Source organism: Notothenia rossii, assembly GCF_949606895.1.
Source record: "Notothenia rossii genome assembly, chromosome: 1".
NCBI classification, from domain to species: domain Eukaryota; kingdom Metazoa; phylum Chordata; class Actinopteri; order Perciformes; family Nototheniidae; genus Notothenia; species Notothenia rossii.
Window position 1 is genome coordinate 96078709 of NC_136912.1, and position 15304 is coordinate 96094012.

The 15304-nt window shown below is 45.2% G+C and overlaps 1 protein-coding gene across 11 annotated transcripts in view; it reads left to right on the top strand.

Moving 5' to 3' along the window:
- The window catches only part of fryl (furry homolog, like), a 141809-nt gene extending 127383 nt beyond the window's left edge, over window positions 1-14426 (top strand). For 7 of the 11 annotated variants that reach the window (XM_079673730.1, XM_079673721.1, XM_079673726.1 and 4 more), the window contains 8 exons: window positions 2284-2485; window positions 3299-3448; window positions 5198-5296; window positions 6455-6523; window positions 7514-7531; window positions 10659-10769; window positions 12308-12501; window positions 12676-14426. In XM_079673730.1, coding sequence (XP_079529856.1) covers window positions 2284-2485; window positions 3299-3448; window positions 5198-5296; window positions 6455-6523; window positions 7514-7531; window positions 10659-10769; window positions 12308-12501; window positions 12676-12892 — 1060 coding nt within the window. In that variant the 3' untranslated portion in view covers window positions 12893-14426. The remainder of the gene's footprint in view (window positions 1-2283; window positions 2486-3298; window positions 3449-5197; window positions 5297-6454; window positions 6524-7513; window positions 7532-10658; window positions 10770-12307; window positions 12502-12675) is intronic. The other 4 variants (XM_079673720.1, XM_079673722.1, XM_079673725.1 and 1 more) reach the window with 3 other exon arrangements.
- The last annotated feature ends 878 nt before the right edge of the window (window positions 14427-15304 follow it).

A 15304-nucleotide genomic window follows, 5' to 3' on the forward strand; every position in this document is an offset into this window, starting at 1 on the left:
TGCTGATGTTCAGGTGTATATCAGTATGTAGTGTCTCTTCTTTAAAGAGTCCTCTCCTGCTGATGTTCAGGTGTACATCAGTATGTAGTGTCTCTACTTTAAAGAGTCCTCTCCTGCTGATGTTCAGGTGTATATCAGTATGTAGTGTCTCTACTTTAAAGAGTCCTCTCCTGCTGATGTTCAGGTGTATATCAGTATGTAGTGTCTCTACTTTAAAGAGTCCTCTCCTGCAGATGTTCAGGTGTATATCAGCATGTAGTGTCTCTACTTTAAAGAGTCCTCTCCTGCAGATGTTCAGGTGTATATCAGTATGTAGTGTCTCTTCTTTAAAGAGTCCTCTCCTGCTGATGTTCAGGTGTATATCAGCATGTAGTGTCTCTACTTTAAAGAGTCCTCTCCTGCAGATGTTCAAGTGTATATCAGTATGTAGTGTCTCTACTTGAAAGAGTCCTCTCCTGCTGATGTTCAGGTGTATATCAGTATGTAGTGTCTCTACTTTAAAGAGTCCTCTCCTGCTGATGTTCAGGTGTATATCAGTATGTAGTGTCTCTACTTTAAAGAGTCCTCTCCTGCTGATGTTCAGGTGTATATCAGTATGTAGTGTCTCTACTTTAAAGAGTCCTCTCCTGCAGCTGAAGGCTTTAAATCTTATGAGTCAGATGAGATGGTCCAGATGTGCAGAATCAGCAGCAGATCATTTTATATTTTTAAACTATAGATATTAATCTGGCAGCAGGTTCACATGTTGGGACCGACTCTGATAACTCATGTTCTGGGTGGAACCTCATTTAAAAATCAGCTCACATTTGTTCATTTTTTTAATTAGAATTGGCTTTTTTTTACATCGTTTACTTTTTCCTAATTTCTCTGGTGTTATCCAGAAGACGACATTTAGCATCAAATACAATATATTAATCTGTACATTAAAACACATTTGACAGTTTATAAAGTTTTGTAAATCTGTCCAAAATACACTTGAACGTCAGTGAAAAGCAGATTATATATTATTTCTCTGTCCAAATTACAAACACACTTCTAATCAGGGTGGTTTTAAATCCATACGAATAATTAATGAAATGTAATATCCGAAGCACTTTGAGATGGAGCTGGCTCTGATCCACAGCCGAACATCTGAAGGTGGGCCAAGCCCGGCTGGAGGACGCTCGTAAAGCCAGAACACACACACACACACACACACACACAAGATAAGGAGAGACCTTCAGTACTGTGTGTGTGTGTGTGTGTGTGTGTGTGTGTGTGTGTGTGTGTGTGTGTGTGTGTGTGTGTGTGTGTGTGTGTGTGTGTGTGTGTGTGTGTGTGTGTGTGTGTGTGTGTGTGTGTGTGTGTGTGTGTGTGTGTGTGTGTGTGTGTGTGTGTGTGTGTGTGTGTGTGTGTGTGTGTGTGTGTGTGTGTGTGTGTGTGTGTGTTGCAGCGGGACTTTAACTCGTTTCTCTGTTCGAGAGGATTTGGTGAGCGAGACTAAAAAAAACTGACGTTGTTCCCCGAGAGCAGGAGTGTGTGTGTGTCTGCAGTGCTGCGTGCTAGCAGCTGCAGCGCGGTGGAGCTGCAGACGAGGGGAGAGAGAGTGTGTGTGTGGGGGGAGAGTGTTATTCGGGGTGAGGATGAGGACAGAGGCTGTGCACAGCGCCGGCTTCAGATACCTTTACTCTGTGTGCTTCTTCAGGCTGTTCGGCCCCACTGGCCTGTGAGTATCAGAGAGAGAGAGAGAGAGTGTGTGTGTATGTGCGTGTGTGTGTGTGTGTGATGCTAATGCTATTAGCTGCTGTTGTTATTGTGCCGGAGCTCTGCAGCAGATTGGAGCTGCAGGGAGGAAACGAGGTGACGCTGTGTGTGTGTGTGTGTGTGTGTGTGTGTGTGTGTGTGTGTGTGTGTGTGTGTGTGTGTGTGTGTCTGTGTGTGTGTGTGTGTGTGTGTGTGTGTGTGTGTGTGTGTGTGTGTGTGTGTGTGTGTGTGTGTGTTCTCTGCTCCTCTGATAACTGGATTTACACTCTGTACATTTTATATTCAATTTAATATTTCTTAATCCATTCCTTGCACAGTTAATGTATCCTGCTTTATATTTTGTTTGTAAATGTTTAACTTTTTTAATGCTATTTTATATCTGATTTGAGATGTTCACATTTTGGATTGTTTATTTCTAGTTTTTTTATTTCTCTAATGAACTATGCCTTGTCGTCTTTTGCTGCTGCAACGCAAACATTTCCCAAATTGGGATCAATAAAGTACCTCTTATCCTTATCTCTGTGTGTGTGTGTGTTGCAGTCAGGATGAAGGTGACGCAGACTGCTTCCCCCAGACCTCCCCCCCCCCTTCGCCCTTTCTCTCTGCCATCCTCGCCGCCTTCCAGCCGGTTGCCTACGAGAGTGAGGAGGAGGCGTGGCGTTGCCATGTCAACCAGATGCTGTCGGACACGGACGGCTCCTCGGCCGTTTACACCTTCCACGTGTTCTCCAGACTCTTCCAGGTACACACACCTGAGTCCCCACGATAATATAATGTGGGCTTTTCTCCGAGAGAAGCTGATGGACAGTTATCATATGCACCAAGTGGAGTTATCGTTATTTCTTTAATGTTATATTGTTTTTTATAGCAAGAAAATAAGTCCCCTGAGGGAGGTTTAGGCAAATGAAGCCGCTGACGTCACTTCTTCTTCTGCTTTGGGTTTACTGGCAGGCCGCAAACAACTTCACGGCGTATACTGCCACCCAAAGTCCCCGGCCGGAAGTCCCCGGAGTTGGGGAAGGCTTCAGTAGAAGCTGCTGGGACTCCCAGCAGCTTCTACTGAAGCCTTCCGAGTAAATCGCCTGAACGCCGACACCTCCTCATCTCCACCGCTCCCTCGTTTTCTTTTGTGTTGCCATAAGTTAGTCTCTCTCCGTTGGTGCGCGGAGCTAATGCTAATATAATGGCGGCTTCACAAAACTTTTCAGAGTTTTACGGGGCCTGGTTTGCAATTCGCCCAGCCAATCAGAAATTGGTACTTTTCTCTCCCCAGGATAGTCCCACCTCTCTAGCAGGCACTAAAAATGGTGGTAAAAGTTCTCTGAACTAAGTTCTCTTTTTGGTGTGAACGCAAAATTCCAGGCACTATCGGAACTAAACCGGAAAAGTACTCCGATGTGAAAGCGCCTTCTGTCAGAGCACAGCAGACTAAAGGACGTCCTGAAATGTTTCCTATGAACTGAATCCAGTATCACTTTTAAATCAAGAGATACAAACAGATTCAAAGCCTTAATAGTGAGCATCATAATTATTATTCTTACCCCCCTCCTCACAGAACATGCAGAAGAAGTTCAGCTCCATCACCCACTCCTCCGTGAGGTTCCTGGGGGAGAACCTTCAGCGGATGGGGAACCAGTTCCTGAGTTCTCTGGAGGTGATGACGTCTCGATCGCAGTGCCCCACAGTGCTGCTGGACGCAGAGACGGTGAGCTGCATGATGGGAAATGTGCTGCAGAAACATGTACATTATCATTTATAAATCACTGCATGCTGTGCACATACAGAGCTGCAGGATGTGGTGTTTCTGTGTCGGCCCCTGAAGGCAGCATCTCCCTGGTCCAATAGGATTTCTCCATGTCATTTTGGATTATGTCAGAAAATAATCTCAAACGTTGATGATACTTACACGTTTAGTTCAGCAGGATGATCTCTACATATTAACACCACTTTATGATTTCTGAAGTAAAAAGCTAAGAAACTACAGCACGTTCACATGACTTCACGTCACCACCGCTAAGCTAAAGGTGGCTAATGTTGAGCTATAAAGGAACTACAGCACGGTCACAAGACTTCACGTCACCACCGCTAAGCTAAAGGAGGCTAATGTTGGGCTATAAAGGAACTACAGCACGGTCACATGACTTCACGTCACCACCGCTAAACTAAAGGAGGCTAATGTTGAGCTATAAAGGAACTACAGCACGGTCACATGACTTCACGTCACCACCGCTAAGCTAAAGGTGGCTAATGTTGGGCTATAAAGGAACTACAGCACGGTCACATGACTTCACGTCACCACCGCTAAGCTAAAGGAGGCTAATGTTGGGCTATAAAGGAACTACAGCACGGTCACATGACTTCACGTCACCACCGCTAAGCTAAAGGTGGCTAATGTTGGGCTATAAAGGAACTACAGCACGGTCACATGACTTCACGTCACCACCTCTAAGCTAAAGGTGGCTAATGTTGGGCTATAAAGGAACTACAGCACAGTCACAAGACTTCACGTCACCACCGCTAAGCTAAAGGTGGCTAATGTTGAGCTATAAAGGAACTACAGCACAGTCACAAGACTTCACGTCACCACCGCTAAGCTAGAGGTGGCTAATGTTGAGCTATAAAGGAACTACAGCACGGTCACATGACTTCACGTCACCACCGCTAAGCTAAAGGAGGCTAATGTTGAGCTATAAAGGAACTACAGCACGGTCACAAGACTTCACGTCACCACCGCTAAGCTAAAGGTGGCTAATGTTGAGCTATAAAGGAACTACAGCACGGTCACATGACTTCACGTCACCACCGCTAAGCTAAAGGTGGCTAATGTTGGGCTATAAAGGAACTACAGCACGGTCACATGACTTCACGTCACCACCTCTAAGCTAAAGGTGGCTAATGTTGGGCTATAAAGGAACTACAGCACGGTCACATGACTTCACGTCACCACCGCTAAGCTAAAGGTGGCTAATGTTGGGCTATAAAGGAACTACAGCACGGTCACATGACTTCACGTCACCACTGCTAAGCTAAAGGTGGCTAATGTTGGGCTATAGAGGAACTACAACACGGTCACATGACTTCACGTCACCACCGCTAAGCTAAAGGCAGCTGATGTTGGGCGTGATGACTTTTAGTCGTCTCATTTAGACACTTGTTAGCAACAGTTTTTTTAAATACACCAGTGGGGTATTTACTGACATATTTTATGTTGTCGAGCAAACATTAAATCTCTTCAACTCGTGTTAACCACAGACCTTATTTCAGGATAACAACCAAAAACACATTCAGCGAACCATTGACCTCCAGACCAAGGGGACAGGAAGTGCTAAAATGCTGACTCATGTTTGGTTATGAGGACTCATTCCTGCAGCTCTGTATTGCTGAGTGTGTGTGTGTGTGTCCTGGAGCTCTGTGGTGTGTGTTGTGTTAATGTGTGTGTTGTCCTGTCCTGTAGCTGGTCTCTTGTGGCCTGTTGGAGACTCTGAAGTTTAGTGTGCTGGAGTTACAGGAACACCTGGACACCTACAACGCCAAGAGGGAGGCGGCCGAGCAGGTGAGACCCCGCCCATCATCATCATCATCGTCACTTCCTGTTCACTTTACTGCCTTTTACTGATCTTTTTACAGACAAACATCAAGTCAATACATGAAAATCAAACATTTAACACAACATCACAATCACTGAGAGAAAACGTGCCTACACTGATATTACTTTGGGGAAAACTTCAATTAAAATGTATTAACCATTTCCCAGAAACTTCCCTTTCTTTTTGAGTTTACAACAATTCATTTTAGACCCCCAGGATCTGGACTTTAAACATTTCGATTCCCTCAATCAGGATCATGTTAGGATCATCTAAATAAAGTGCAGACGATGCAGAGAGAAGGTGTTTGAGCCTGATCTGCAGAACCTGTCCTTGTTAGAGTGTGTGTGTGTGTGTGTGTGTGTGTGTGTGTGTGTGTGTGTGTGTGTGTGTGTGTGTGTGTGTGTGTGTGTGTGTGTGTGTGTGTGTGTGTGTGTGTGTGTGTGTGTGTGTGTGTGTGTGTGTGTGTGTGTGTGTGTGTGTGTGTGTGTGTGTGTGTGTGTGTGTGTGTGTGTGTGTGTGTGTGTGTGTGTGTGTGTGTGTGTGTGTGTGTGTGTGTGTGGACAATTAGCTGATGCTTGACAAGCTAAATAAAATAACTGAATGATCTCCGGTGTGTGTGATCAGCAGAGTCAGTGTGTGTGTTCTGAGGAGCTGCTGTTTCTGTCTGCTTCACTTCTTCTACTGCAGGATAAAAATAACCCTCCTCTCCTAAATCAGTTATAGCAGCCTGGCAGTGGGGGGAGGTGTGTGTGTGTGTGTGTGTGTGTGTGTGTGTGTGTGTGTGTGTGTGTGTGTGTGTGTGTGTGTGTGTGTGTGTGTGTGTGTGTGTGTGTGTGTGTGTGTGTGTGTGTGTGTGTGTGTGTGTGTGTGTGTGTGTGTGTGTGTGTGTGTGTGTGTGTGTGTGTGTGTGTGTGTGTGTGTGTGTGTGTGTGTTAATTGAATACTGGATGTTCCCTGGAGGCCTGGAACCCATCGCTGCACAGGCCTCCTTTAATTCTCTAAGTACAGCCCTGTTATTAGATCTGCCCCCACCACCCTTTATCACACACAGATGCAGACGTCCACTGTCTCCCCCCCCCCCCTCCATCTTTAATCCTCCTGTGTTATTCCTCTTCCTCCTGCAGTGGCTGGAGAACTGCAAGAAAACCTTTGGAGACAAAGAGAGCAACCAGAGAGCCGACACTCACACACAGGTAGGAGCAGTGAGGTTAGAAACAGCCACTCAAACATGGACACATGTGAAGTTTCCAATAAGGTACAAAGTCTTTCACTATGTTCCAGAAGTAAACCAAAGGAGGTGTTTCAGGCAGGGGAGGGAGTGTGTGGGAGAGAAAGTGCTTATGGAGAGAACACAGCGTTATCAGACCATTGACATGCACTAAAACCTATGGGGGGAAAGCAGAGTAGAACCTCTTTAAGCCATAACACATTGTGAAAAACCACCTCGCTAACTCTCCTGCTAACGTCTCCTACCTGAACCCAGGTGTCGTGCACTTGTTGAACGAGCTGCAGATTGAACGGCATGTAGTGCTCCTGCATGTCCTGTTAGATGCTGCTGTGTACTAACAACACACTGTCTGCAAACAAAGCTGCAGGAGTCTCTGCCATGAGATGTTGGATTGTTTATTTCTAGTCTTTTCATTTCTCTATTGTACAATGCCTTGTCTCTTTATGCTTCTGCAACGCAAACATTCCCCAAATGTATGAGTTGACATGTCATTCAGTGAGAAGCCCCTTTAACACTTAGCTAACACACTGTGCGTATTCACTAGTGAAGGAAGCTAACTCTTGTGCTAACTCAGATTAGCTGGAAGTCTTTACTGCTGTTTGTTCAGTGCTGACGTGTAAGCTCCGCCCACAGACCATAACCTCTTCTCTGTTTCTGACTCTTGCTATCGCCAGGAGAAGCTCGACTGATGAGCTTCAGCACACTGGCTTAACAGTTTAGATTAGCACACCTGAGTGCTTTGCATTGACTTTGTATGAAATCCCGTAAAACTCCTCGTCTGGTCCGAACACCCTTTCAAAATAAAGGCTTGTGTTCCTCTGATGTGTTTGTGAGGAAGAGGAGGAGGAGGAGGAGGAAGGAGCTGCTTCCTGTCTCTGCCATGTGTCGCTCACTAATTCTGGATCTCTCTCTCCTTCTGTTTCTGTTGTTGTGACCTGCTCACCTTCTTGCTTAGCAAATGGAGAATCTAGCAGTAAGTGGTTCTCATATTATAGACTCTTGTAGTCATACGGACAAACACTGACCATCCCCCCCTCATATCTACCTTCATTTAACCCCCCCTCACTCATTATGATTTATTATCCTGTATGGCAACATGGGCTTTTCTCTGTTGCTAAACCCTTCATTATAAAAGCACCTGATTCAGTCTGCAGGGAGATCTGTACTTAGGTTTTCTATGGACTCTGAATACTAGGGATGTGCCCAGAACTCATACCTAGTGATGCCAAAACTTGACCGTAGCCTACTCGTTTTTCTGCAGACCCTCAGATAGTATCTTTAGGACTCCAGACAAAACGGCATCCTGGGGAAGATAGAAAATGTGTTTGGGATACAGAAAATGAAAAACATTCCCTAAAAATCCTACATCGTGATCAGCTAATCTGTTTGAGTATGCAGGAGGGCTAGCTCACTTTAGCTGCTAGCCGTTAGCCGCTAGCCGTTAGCCGCTAGCTGTTAGCCGCTAGCTGTTAGCCGCTAGCTGTTAGCCGTTAGCTGTTAGCCGTTAGCCGCTAGCTGTTAGCTGTTAGCCGCTAGCTGTTAGCCGTTAGCCGCTAGCTGTTAGCCGTTAGCCGCTAGCTGTTAGCCGTTAGGCGCTAGCTGTTAGCTGCTAGCCGCTAGCTGTTAGATGTTTGTAGCCAGAGGTCAGTGTAACATCATGGTGCATTCAAGCTCCATTCAGTAAAAATAAATATTGAGTAGAGGTATATTAAATCGTTTTCATGTTAGTGTTTTGAAATGTTATCCCCAGCAGTATAGGATAGAAATCAGAGGCGTGTTAAACTTCCTAACAAAACCAAGGATGCTAGCGCTGACAAAGCAGTGTTTGTCGTTGATGAGATTTGTATTATTTTATTGCAGTTGGTGTTGAATTGGTTTTGAGTCATACCAACTGTTACTGGTATTAGTCATTTCTTTTACATTGACATCCCTGCTGAACAGGAAGTCTCATTCCTAACATTCAAAGCTTTATTTAAAACTACAAACCGCTTGTACAGATGTCAGAGTTTGTCAGAGAGCTCATTTTGTCGTCAGGATTTCATCTCTTTCTGCATGTTTATTCTCCCTCTCATCCGCTGAGCATCATGTCCTCCTGGATCCGGGTCTGACCTCTCGGGTGATTTGGAGGGTTTCTGATCACATGACTAACTCTGGTAGACTCAGGGTGTTTCTCAATGTCGAGTAAAGCTGCTCCAGAGCCACTATTTCAAGCGTACTACGTCATCGAGTGCCGCCGAAGTACTGTTCCAATGTCCAGCATGCTTGGAATTCTACCGAGCCCGGCGTACTTCGTTTGGGGACATTTCAAGGCTGCACATGTGTAGACTCCGTGGTCTTAAAATCCCCACAATGCTTTGCGCATGGACCAATTTCCCCAAATCTGGAGAAGCCCCTTAATGCAGTGCGCAATGCCTCAATGAGCTCAATGTGGGCGGAGTTTCACCGATGACGCGTTGCATCCTGTTTCCCAGGTAGCAGTTCTCTTCCCTCCCTTCAATCTAACCCTTCCCTTCCCCCCATCCTAACCCTAACCACTCCCTACCTTTTTACCTAATCCTAATCTTCCTCCCTCCCTCCTGAACCTAAACCCCAAAACCTTTCCTCCCCCTTAGTATTATTTTTGCCACTTCTAATCAGTTCTCCTTTAAACTCTCTCTTTTTCCCCATTTCCTTTTTGAATCCCCATCTTTTCCTCCCCTCCCTTATGACGTAGTTGTGTTCATATGGTTCATAAACATGCATGAAGGCTGTTAATGAGTTTAATTTGAGTTTTGCATTTTTAAATGCCGTTGCCCTGGCGACAGATCTCTCGCCATCAAGTTAGTTCAAAAGTTTGCGTTTAAACTCAAATGTAACACAGACCTCAAGGTATCATTATATTACCGGTATCATTATATATATATATTAATAATATAACATGTTACTTTTGTGACTGGGTAAGTCCACAACACGGGAGTCGGGACATCACGTGCCTCAAAGGTTGAGAAAGGTTGAGCCCCGCCCACGTTGAGACGTTGAGGCATTGCGCACTGCATTGAGGGGTACTACCAAATCTGTGGCGGATAATTTAAGGCTGGGCTTCTCATGTGACGCACACCTGCACACCTGCACACCTGCACACCTGTTCCACTCTTCGTTTTCCGAATGCCAGGAAGGATTCTTGCCTCGCTTCTGAAGCAAGACGCTCGGAAGACATGTGCTACCAAGCAAGTACTCGACATTGAGAAACACCCCCACTTCCTGCTCACACTGGACGCCATTTTAACCCTTTCATCTCCCCCTCCCTCGCCTCGACTCTAACCCAGGAAACCATCTAATCACATGATCAGCTGTTCAGAGGTCAGGTGGTTAGAGGTGTGTGTGACTGCAGCAGGAACAGAGAGGAGGACAGGAGGAAGCGGACAATGTGTGTTTAAACTCCGAACACATTCAGATTAGATTTATACATCATATGTTCCACACGTCACCTCGCTGTCAGACGGACCTTTTTAGGAAAGGTTTTCTGTCTTTTTCTCAAACATTTCTCACTTTTTGCTCACATTTTTGAGTATTTTTCAGTCATGTAGGTCATTTTTGAAAAATATTCACATTTTTTTTAATGATCCTTTTGCTATAATTATTTTTAACTTTTCCAAAAAAATTATGAAAACATTTTTTTAGAAAATATATATTTCTTTCTTGACATTTCGATAATTTTTTTGATTTTCTTTTAAAGTTCTCACATAATTTCCAACTGTGTGACTTTGCCGTTACATAAACAAACAAATAATATAAATTGTAGGAGTTCAGTGAGGCTTCCTGCTGGTGCTCCTGTCCGTCTCTACTGCAGGTTTCACACCGACTGTAGAGGAGACTCCTGACTTCTCATCCTATGAACCCCTCACACTTCTCCTGTCATTAAGCTGTGTGTGTGTGTGTGTGTGTGTGTGTGTGTGTGTGTGTGTGTGTGTGTGTGTGTGTGTGTGTGTGTGTGTGTGTGTGTGTGTGTGTGTGTGTGTGTGTGTGTGTGTGTGTGTGTGTGTGTGTGTGTGTGTGTGTGTGTGTGTGTGTGTGTGTGTGTGTGTGTGTGTGTGTGTGTGTGTGTGTGTGTGTGTGTGTAGGAGCTGGAGTTGTGTCGCCGGCTCTATAAGCTCCACTTCCAGCTGCTGCTGCTGTTCCAGGCGTACTGCAAGCTGATCAGCAGAGTGGACACCATCAAGGGGGAGGCGGAGGTGAGACACCAGATATCATTCATACGTCTCTTTAGATCTGACTTTAAAGGTCACCTATTATTTAAAATCCTCTTCTCCATGTCTCTTCTACATCAACATGTGTCCCCTCTTCTTCACGTCTCTTCTACATCAACATGTGTCCCCTCTTCTTCATGTCTCTTCTACATCAACATGTGTCCCCTCTTCTTCATGTCTCTTCTACATCAACATGTGTCCCCTCTTCTCCATGTCTCTTCTACATCAACATGTGTCCCCTCTTCTCCATGTCTCTTCTACATCAACATGTGTCCCCTCTTCTTCATGTCTCTTCTACATCAACATGTGTCCCCTCTTCTCCATGTCTCTTCTACATCAACATGTGTCCCCTCTTCTCCATGTCTCTTCTACATCAACATGTGTCCCCTCTTCTCCATGTCTCTTCTACATCAACATGTGTCCCCTCTTCTCCATGTCTCTTCTACATCAACATGTGTCCCCTCTTCTTCATGTCTCTTCTACATCAACATGTGTCCCCTCTTCTCCATGTCTCTTCTACATCAACATGTGTCCCCTCTTCTTCATGTCTCTTCTACATCAACATGTGTCCCCTCTTCTTCATGTCTCTTCTACATCAACATGTGTCCCCTCTTCTTCATGTCTCTTCTACATCAACATGTGTCCCCTCTGTGGAAAGAGACTCTGAAAGTTTCAGGAACAAAGATTCTCTCTCTTTTTGATCAATTTCTATAAAAACCTGTCTGAAAATGAGCTGATCAGATTTTGGCCACTTTATGATGTCATAACGATGTGTTGTCTTGTGTAACCATTAGCCAATCAGCAACCAAGGTAGCCCCCCCCCCCTTATCACTTGAATCTCCTCTAGAGCTCCTTTGAGTTCTTTGTAACCAAATGTCTCTCAGAGGGGCGTGGGGAGGGGCTCCTTATTTTCATCTAAAGTAACAGACAGAGAATCAGCACTTTGGAAACAGAGGGGGATTATGGGTAATGCTGCAATGATCTGTTTGGTGTTTCAGCCAATCAGAGACAAGCTCTGGATATATCTGAGACCTGTCATGTATTGACGAAGAGGATGATAGGGGACCTTTTAAATAACAGAAGTGTCAGATATGAACTGAGCCTCAGAGAGAGAATGAAAAACAGACTCATTGTATTTCTTTACGTATTGTAATCTGTAAACATGGACGCACATCTGATGTGTGTGTGTACGTCTCAAACTGAAATGTTCTTTAAAAAAAATGAGTCATTACCTCATAATAATGACTTCATGTCTTTGCCTCTCTAAATAATAACTTGACGTCTCACTATAACGACTTAGTATCTGACCCACAGTGATCCTGTCCATCGGTTCTGAGTCAGTGATATTAAACACAGACAGGCGGCTCATCCTGTTAGAGGAATCGATCAGATATAATCTCATTAAATATTAAAGATGGATCGACGCTCTGCAGATAATAACCAGCCGCTTCATCACATGACCTCCAGCTGCTCTGTCTTCATGCTATTTAATAATATTAATATATGAATGTGTTCATGGTCAGGTGACCAACATGTCGGAGGAGCTCAGCCTCCTGGAGAGCTGCCTGAAGGAGGCGGAGACAGGAAGTGACGCTCAGGAGGACGTCTGCATGACGGACGCCGCTCACACCAACACAGAGACGGCCGTCCAATCACTGATCGAGAACCTGAGGACGAGAGACTTCAGCGCAGCGCTTACACAGGTCAAACAGTTCAGGTGAGACACACACTCTGCAACACACACACACACACACACACACACACACACACACACACACACACACACACACACACACACACACACAGGTCAAACTGTTCAGGTGAGACACACACACTGTAACACACAGGAAACACACACTATAATAACACATCACCCTCTCTCTCTCCCCAGGTCTCAGTGGCCAAACGATATCTTCGGCAGCGAATCAGAAGCCCCGGTTCAGACCCTGCTGCTGCTCTCCTTCAGGCAGCAGACCCTGGGTCAGCCGGGCTGCCTCGCTGTGGTTGGTCCCAGCCGAGACCTAAGCCCCGCCTCCAGCCGCCTGATGGAGATCAACCTGCAGATCAGGGAGGCTCTGAGCCGGGCCACGCCCCCAAACATGCTCTGAGGCCACGCCCCCTCCCCCCAAATCATACAAAGGGCTACAGGAAGTGTGGGACTGATGCTATTTCCTGTATGAATGCTACGCTAAAACGCAGATTCAGTTGCAATAAGAGGAGGAGGGGTGTTTCTCTCCTTCTGTGTTTCAAAAACCCTGGTTTGTTTTCTATAAAATGTCCTTTTCCAGTGTCTCAGAGACGAGGTGATGCGTTCAAATGTCCATCCCAGTGTCTCAGAGATGAGGTGATGCGTTCAAATGTCCATCCCAGTGTCTCAGAGATGAGGTGATGCGTTCAAATGTCCATCCCAGTGTCTCAGAGATGAGGTGATGCGTTCAAATGTCCATCCCAGTGTCTCAGAGATGAGGTGATGCGTTCAAATGTCCATCCCAGTGTCTCAGAGATGAGGTGATGCGTTCAAATGTCCATCCCAGTGTCTCAGAGATGAGGTGATGCGTTCAAATGTCCATCCCAGTGTCTCAGAGATGAGGTGATGCGTTCAAATGTCCATCCCAGTGTCTCAGAGATGAGGTGATGCGTTCAAATGTCCATCCCAGTGTCTCAGAGATGAGGTGATGCGTTCAAATGTCCATCCCAGTGTCTCAGAGATGAGGTGATGCGTTCAAATGTCCTTCCCAGTGTCTCAGAGTCCACGGCTAGCCCCTGTATGAATGCTAAGCTAAAACGCAGATTCAGTTGCAATAAGAGGAGGGGGGGGGGGGGTGGTTCTTCCTGCTTTGAACTGATTAGAACTGAAGCCTGCGCAGATGGATTTAATTGATCTGCAGATTTATTTCTAAAATCCTGGTTTTGTTCCATGTCCTTTTCCAGTGTCTCAGAGTCCACGGTGATGCGTTCACTGACCCCCCCTCGCTGCAGCATGTTTCAGGACCACATGCAGAAGCAGAAACATCTTCTTAATGAAACGTTTTCAAACGCATGCTTGAAAGAGAGAAGCACTGCGAGAATATTTTTTTGAGAAATGTATTTTTTATTAGAGCTAATCCTAGGTTGTAAATGTTAGGGTGTTTAACCTGTGACTCCTCAGGGGGTGTAAAGAGAGATCTATGTTTATCTGCTTTAACCAAATAAGTAGCTGCCTTTAGACACTCGCTCGCTCATTATGGATAACTTATTTTACTCTGTATATATTTTAGAGATGTATAGTGTAAACAGTATTTTGTGTAATGCACTGTTCCTGCAGAGGAAGTCTGTACAAAGTGATGAGACGCCGCCTTCCTCCAATCACAACCTTCCTCTGTGATGTAGCTCCGCCTCCTGCTGCACCCCAGCCAATCAGAAGCATTCCCCGTCTCCACTGTGAGCTGTGATTGGCTGCAGGACTCTTCCTGTCCCGGCACATCGTGACGTCACTGTACTCATTCCTCAGAGAGCTTTCCTGCTTGTCTGGTACATTTGAATGCTGTTCTTAATTATTTAATGAGATATTATTTACCTGGAAGATGTGTTAATGCTGCATTACACCTTTCTGTTCTCACATACCAGCCTTCTCTCTGGATAATAAACCCTAATCATACAGAAGCCCGTCTCTGCGCATCATTCTGCAAACAGGGTTTCAAATGTGAGTGTCTTTAAAGCCTGTTTCTTTACCAAAGTAAATATCTTTGGACATTTGTCAAAGTCAATCTTTCAGTTTGTGTGTGTTAGACTGTGTATGTATATATATATATATACATATATATATATATACATAAAGGTGTGTACAGACGGAGAGATTGAAATACCATTTCCCACAATCCCGAATACAAAAATACATGGATACCCGATCATGGATTCAAACTAGAAATCTGCGGACTCTTCCCAGCCCTTGGAATAAAACTAGATTTCATAAAACGCTGTTGGACGTCCTGAAGCAGAAGCACCAGAACGATGGATTCAAGTTTCAAGCCTCTCTCGTCACGAGCTCAGCAGCTGCAGAGATGAAGAACTGAAGTCACAGGTTCCTCCTACAGAGCAGGGGTCAGAATCAGGTAGGTTTACACGTACGAGGAATTTGACTTGATGTCGTGGTGCATACACACGAGAACTAAAAACACAGATATGGAACTAGAAAAATAACAGTATTTACTTTGCAATGGAATAAAAATCAGCAGTAATACAAAATATTGTTGTGCATTAATGTAATGCATAGAGTCTACGTTGTGGCTGAGGTAAAGTGTCGGAGGGCGGGCCTTGTTGATGAGACCGGTAGCGGAGGGGAAGAAACTGAATGAATATATAGGACACGTTTCAAACTCAAGGCCCGGGGGCCAAATCAGGCCAGGTTTAATTTCGGCCCGCAGGATAATTTCTAATTCCTATTAGATCTGGCCCTCCGGTATATTGCACGCACACCTTCTCTCCATCCTGAGGGTCTCCTCAGCTCAGAGCCTGAGCCCAAACATTGATGACCTTGCACC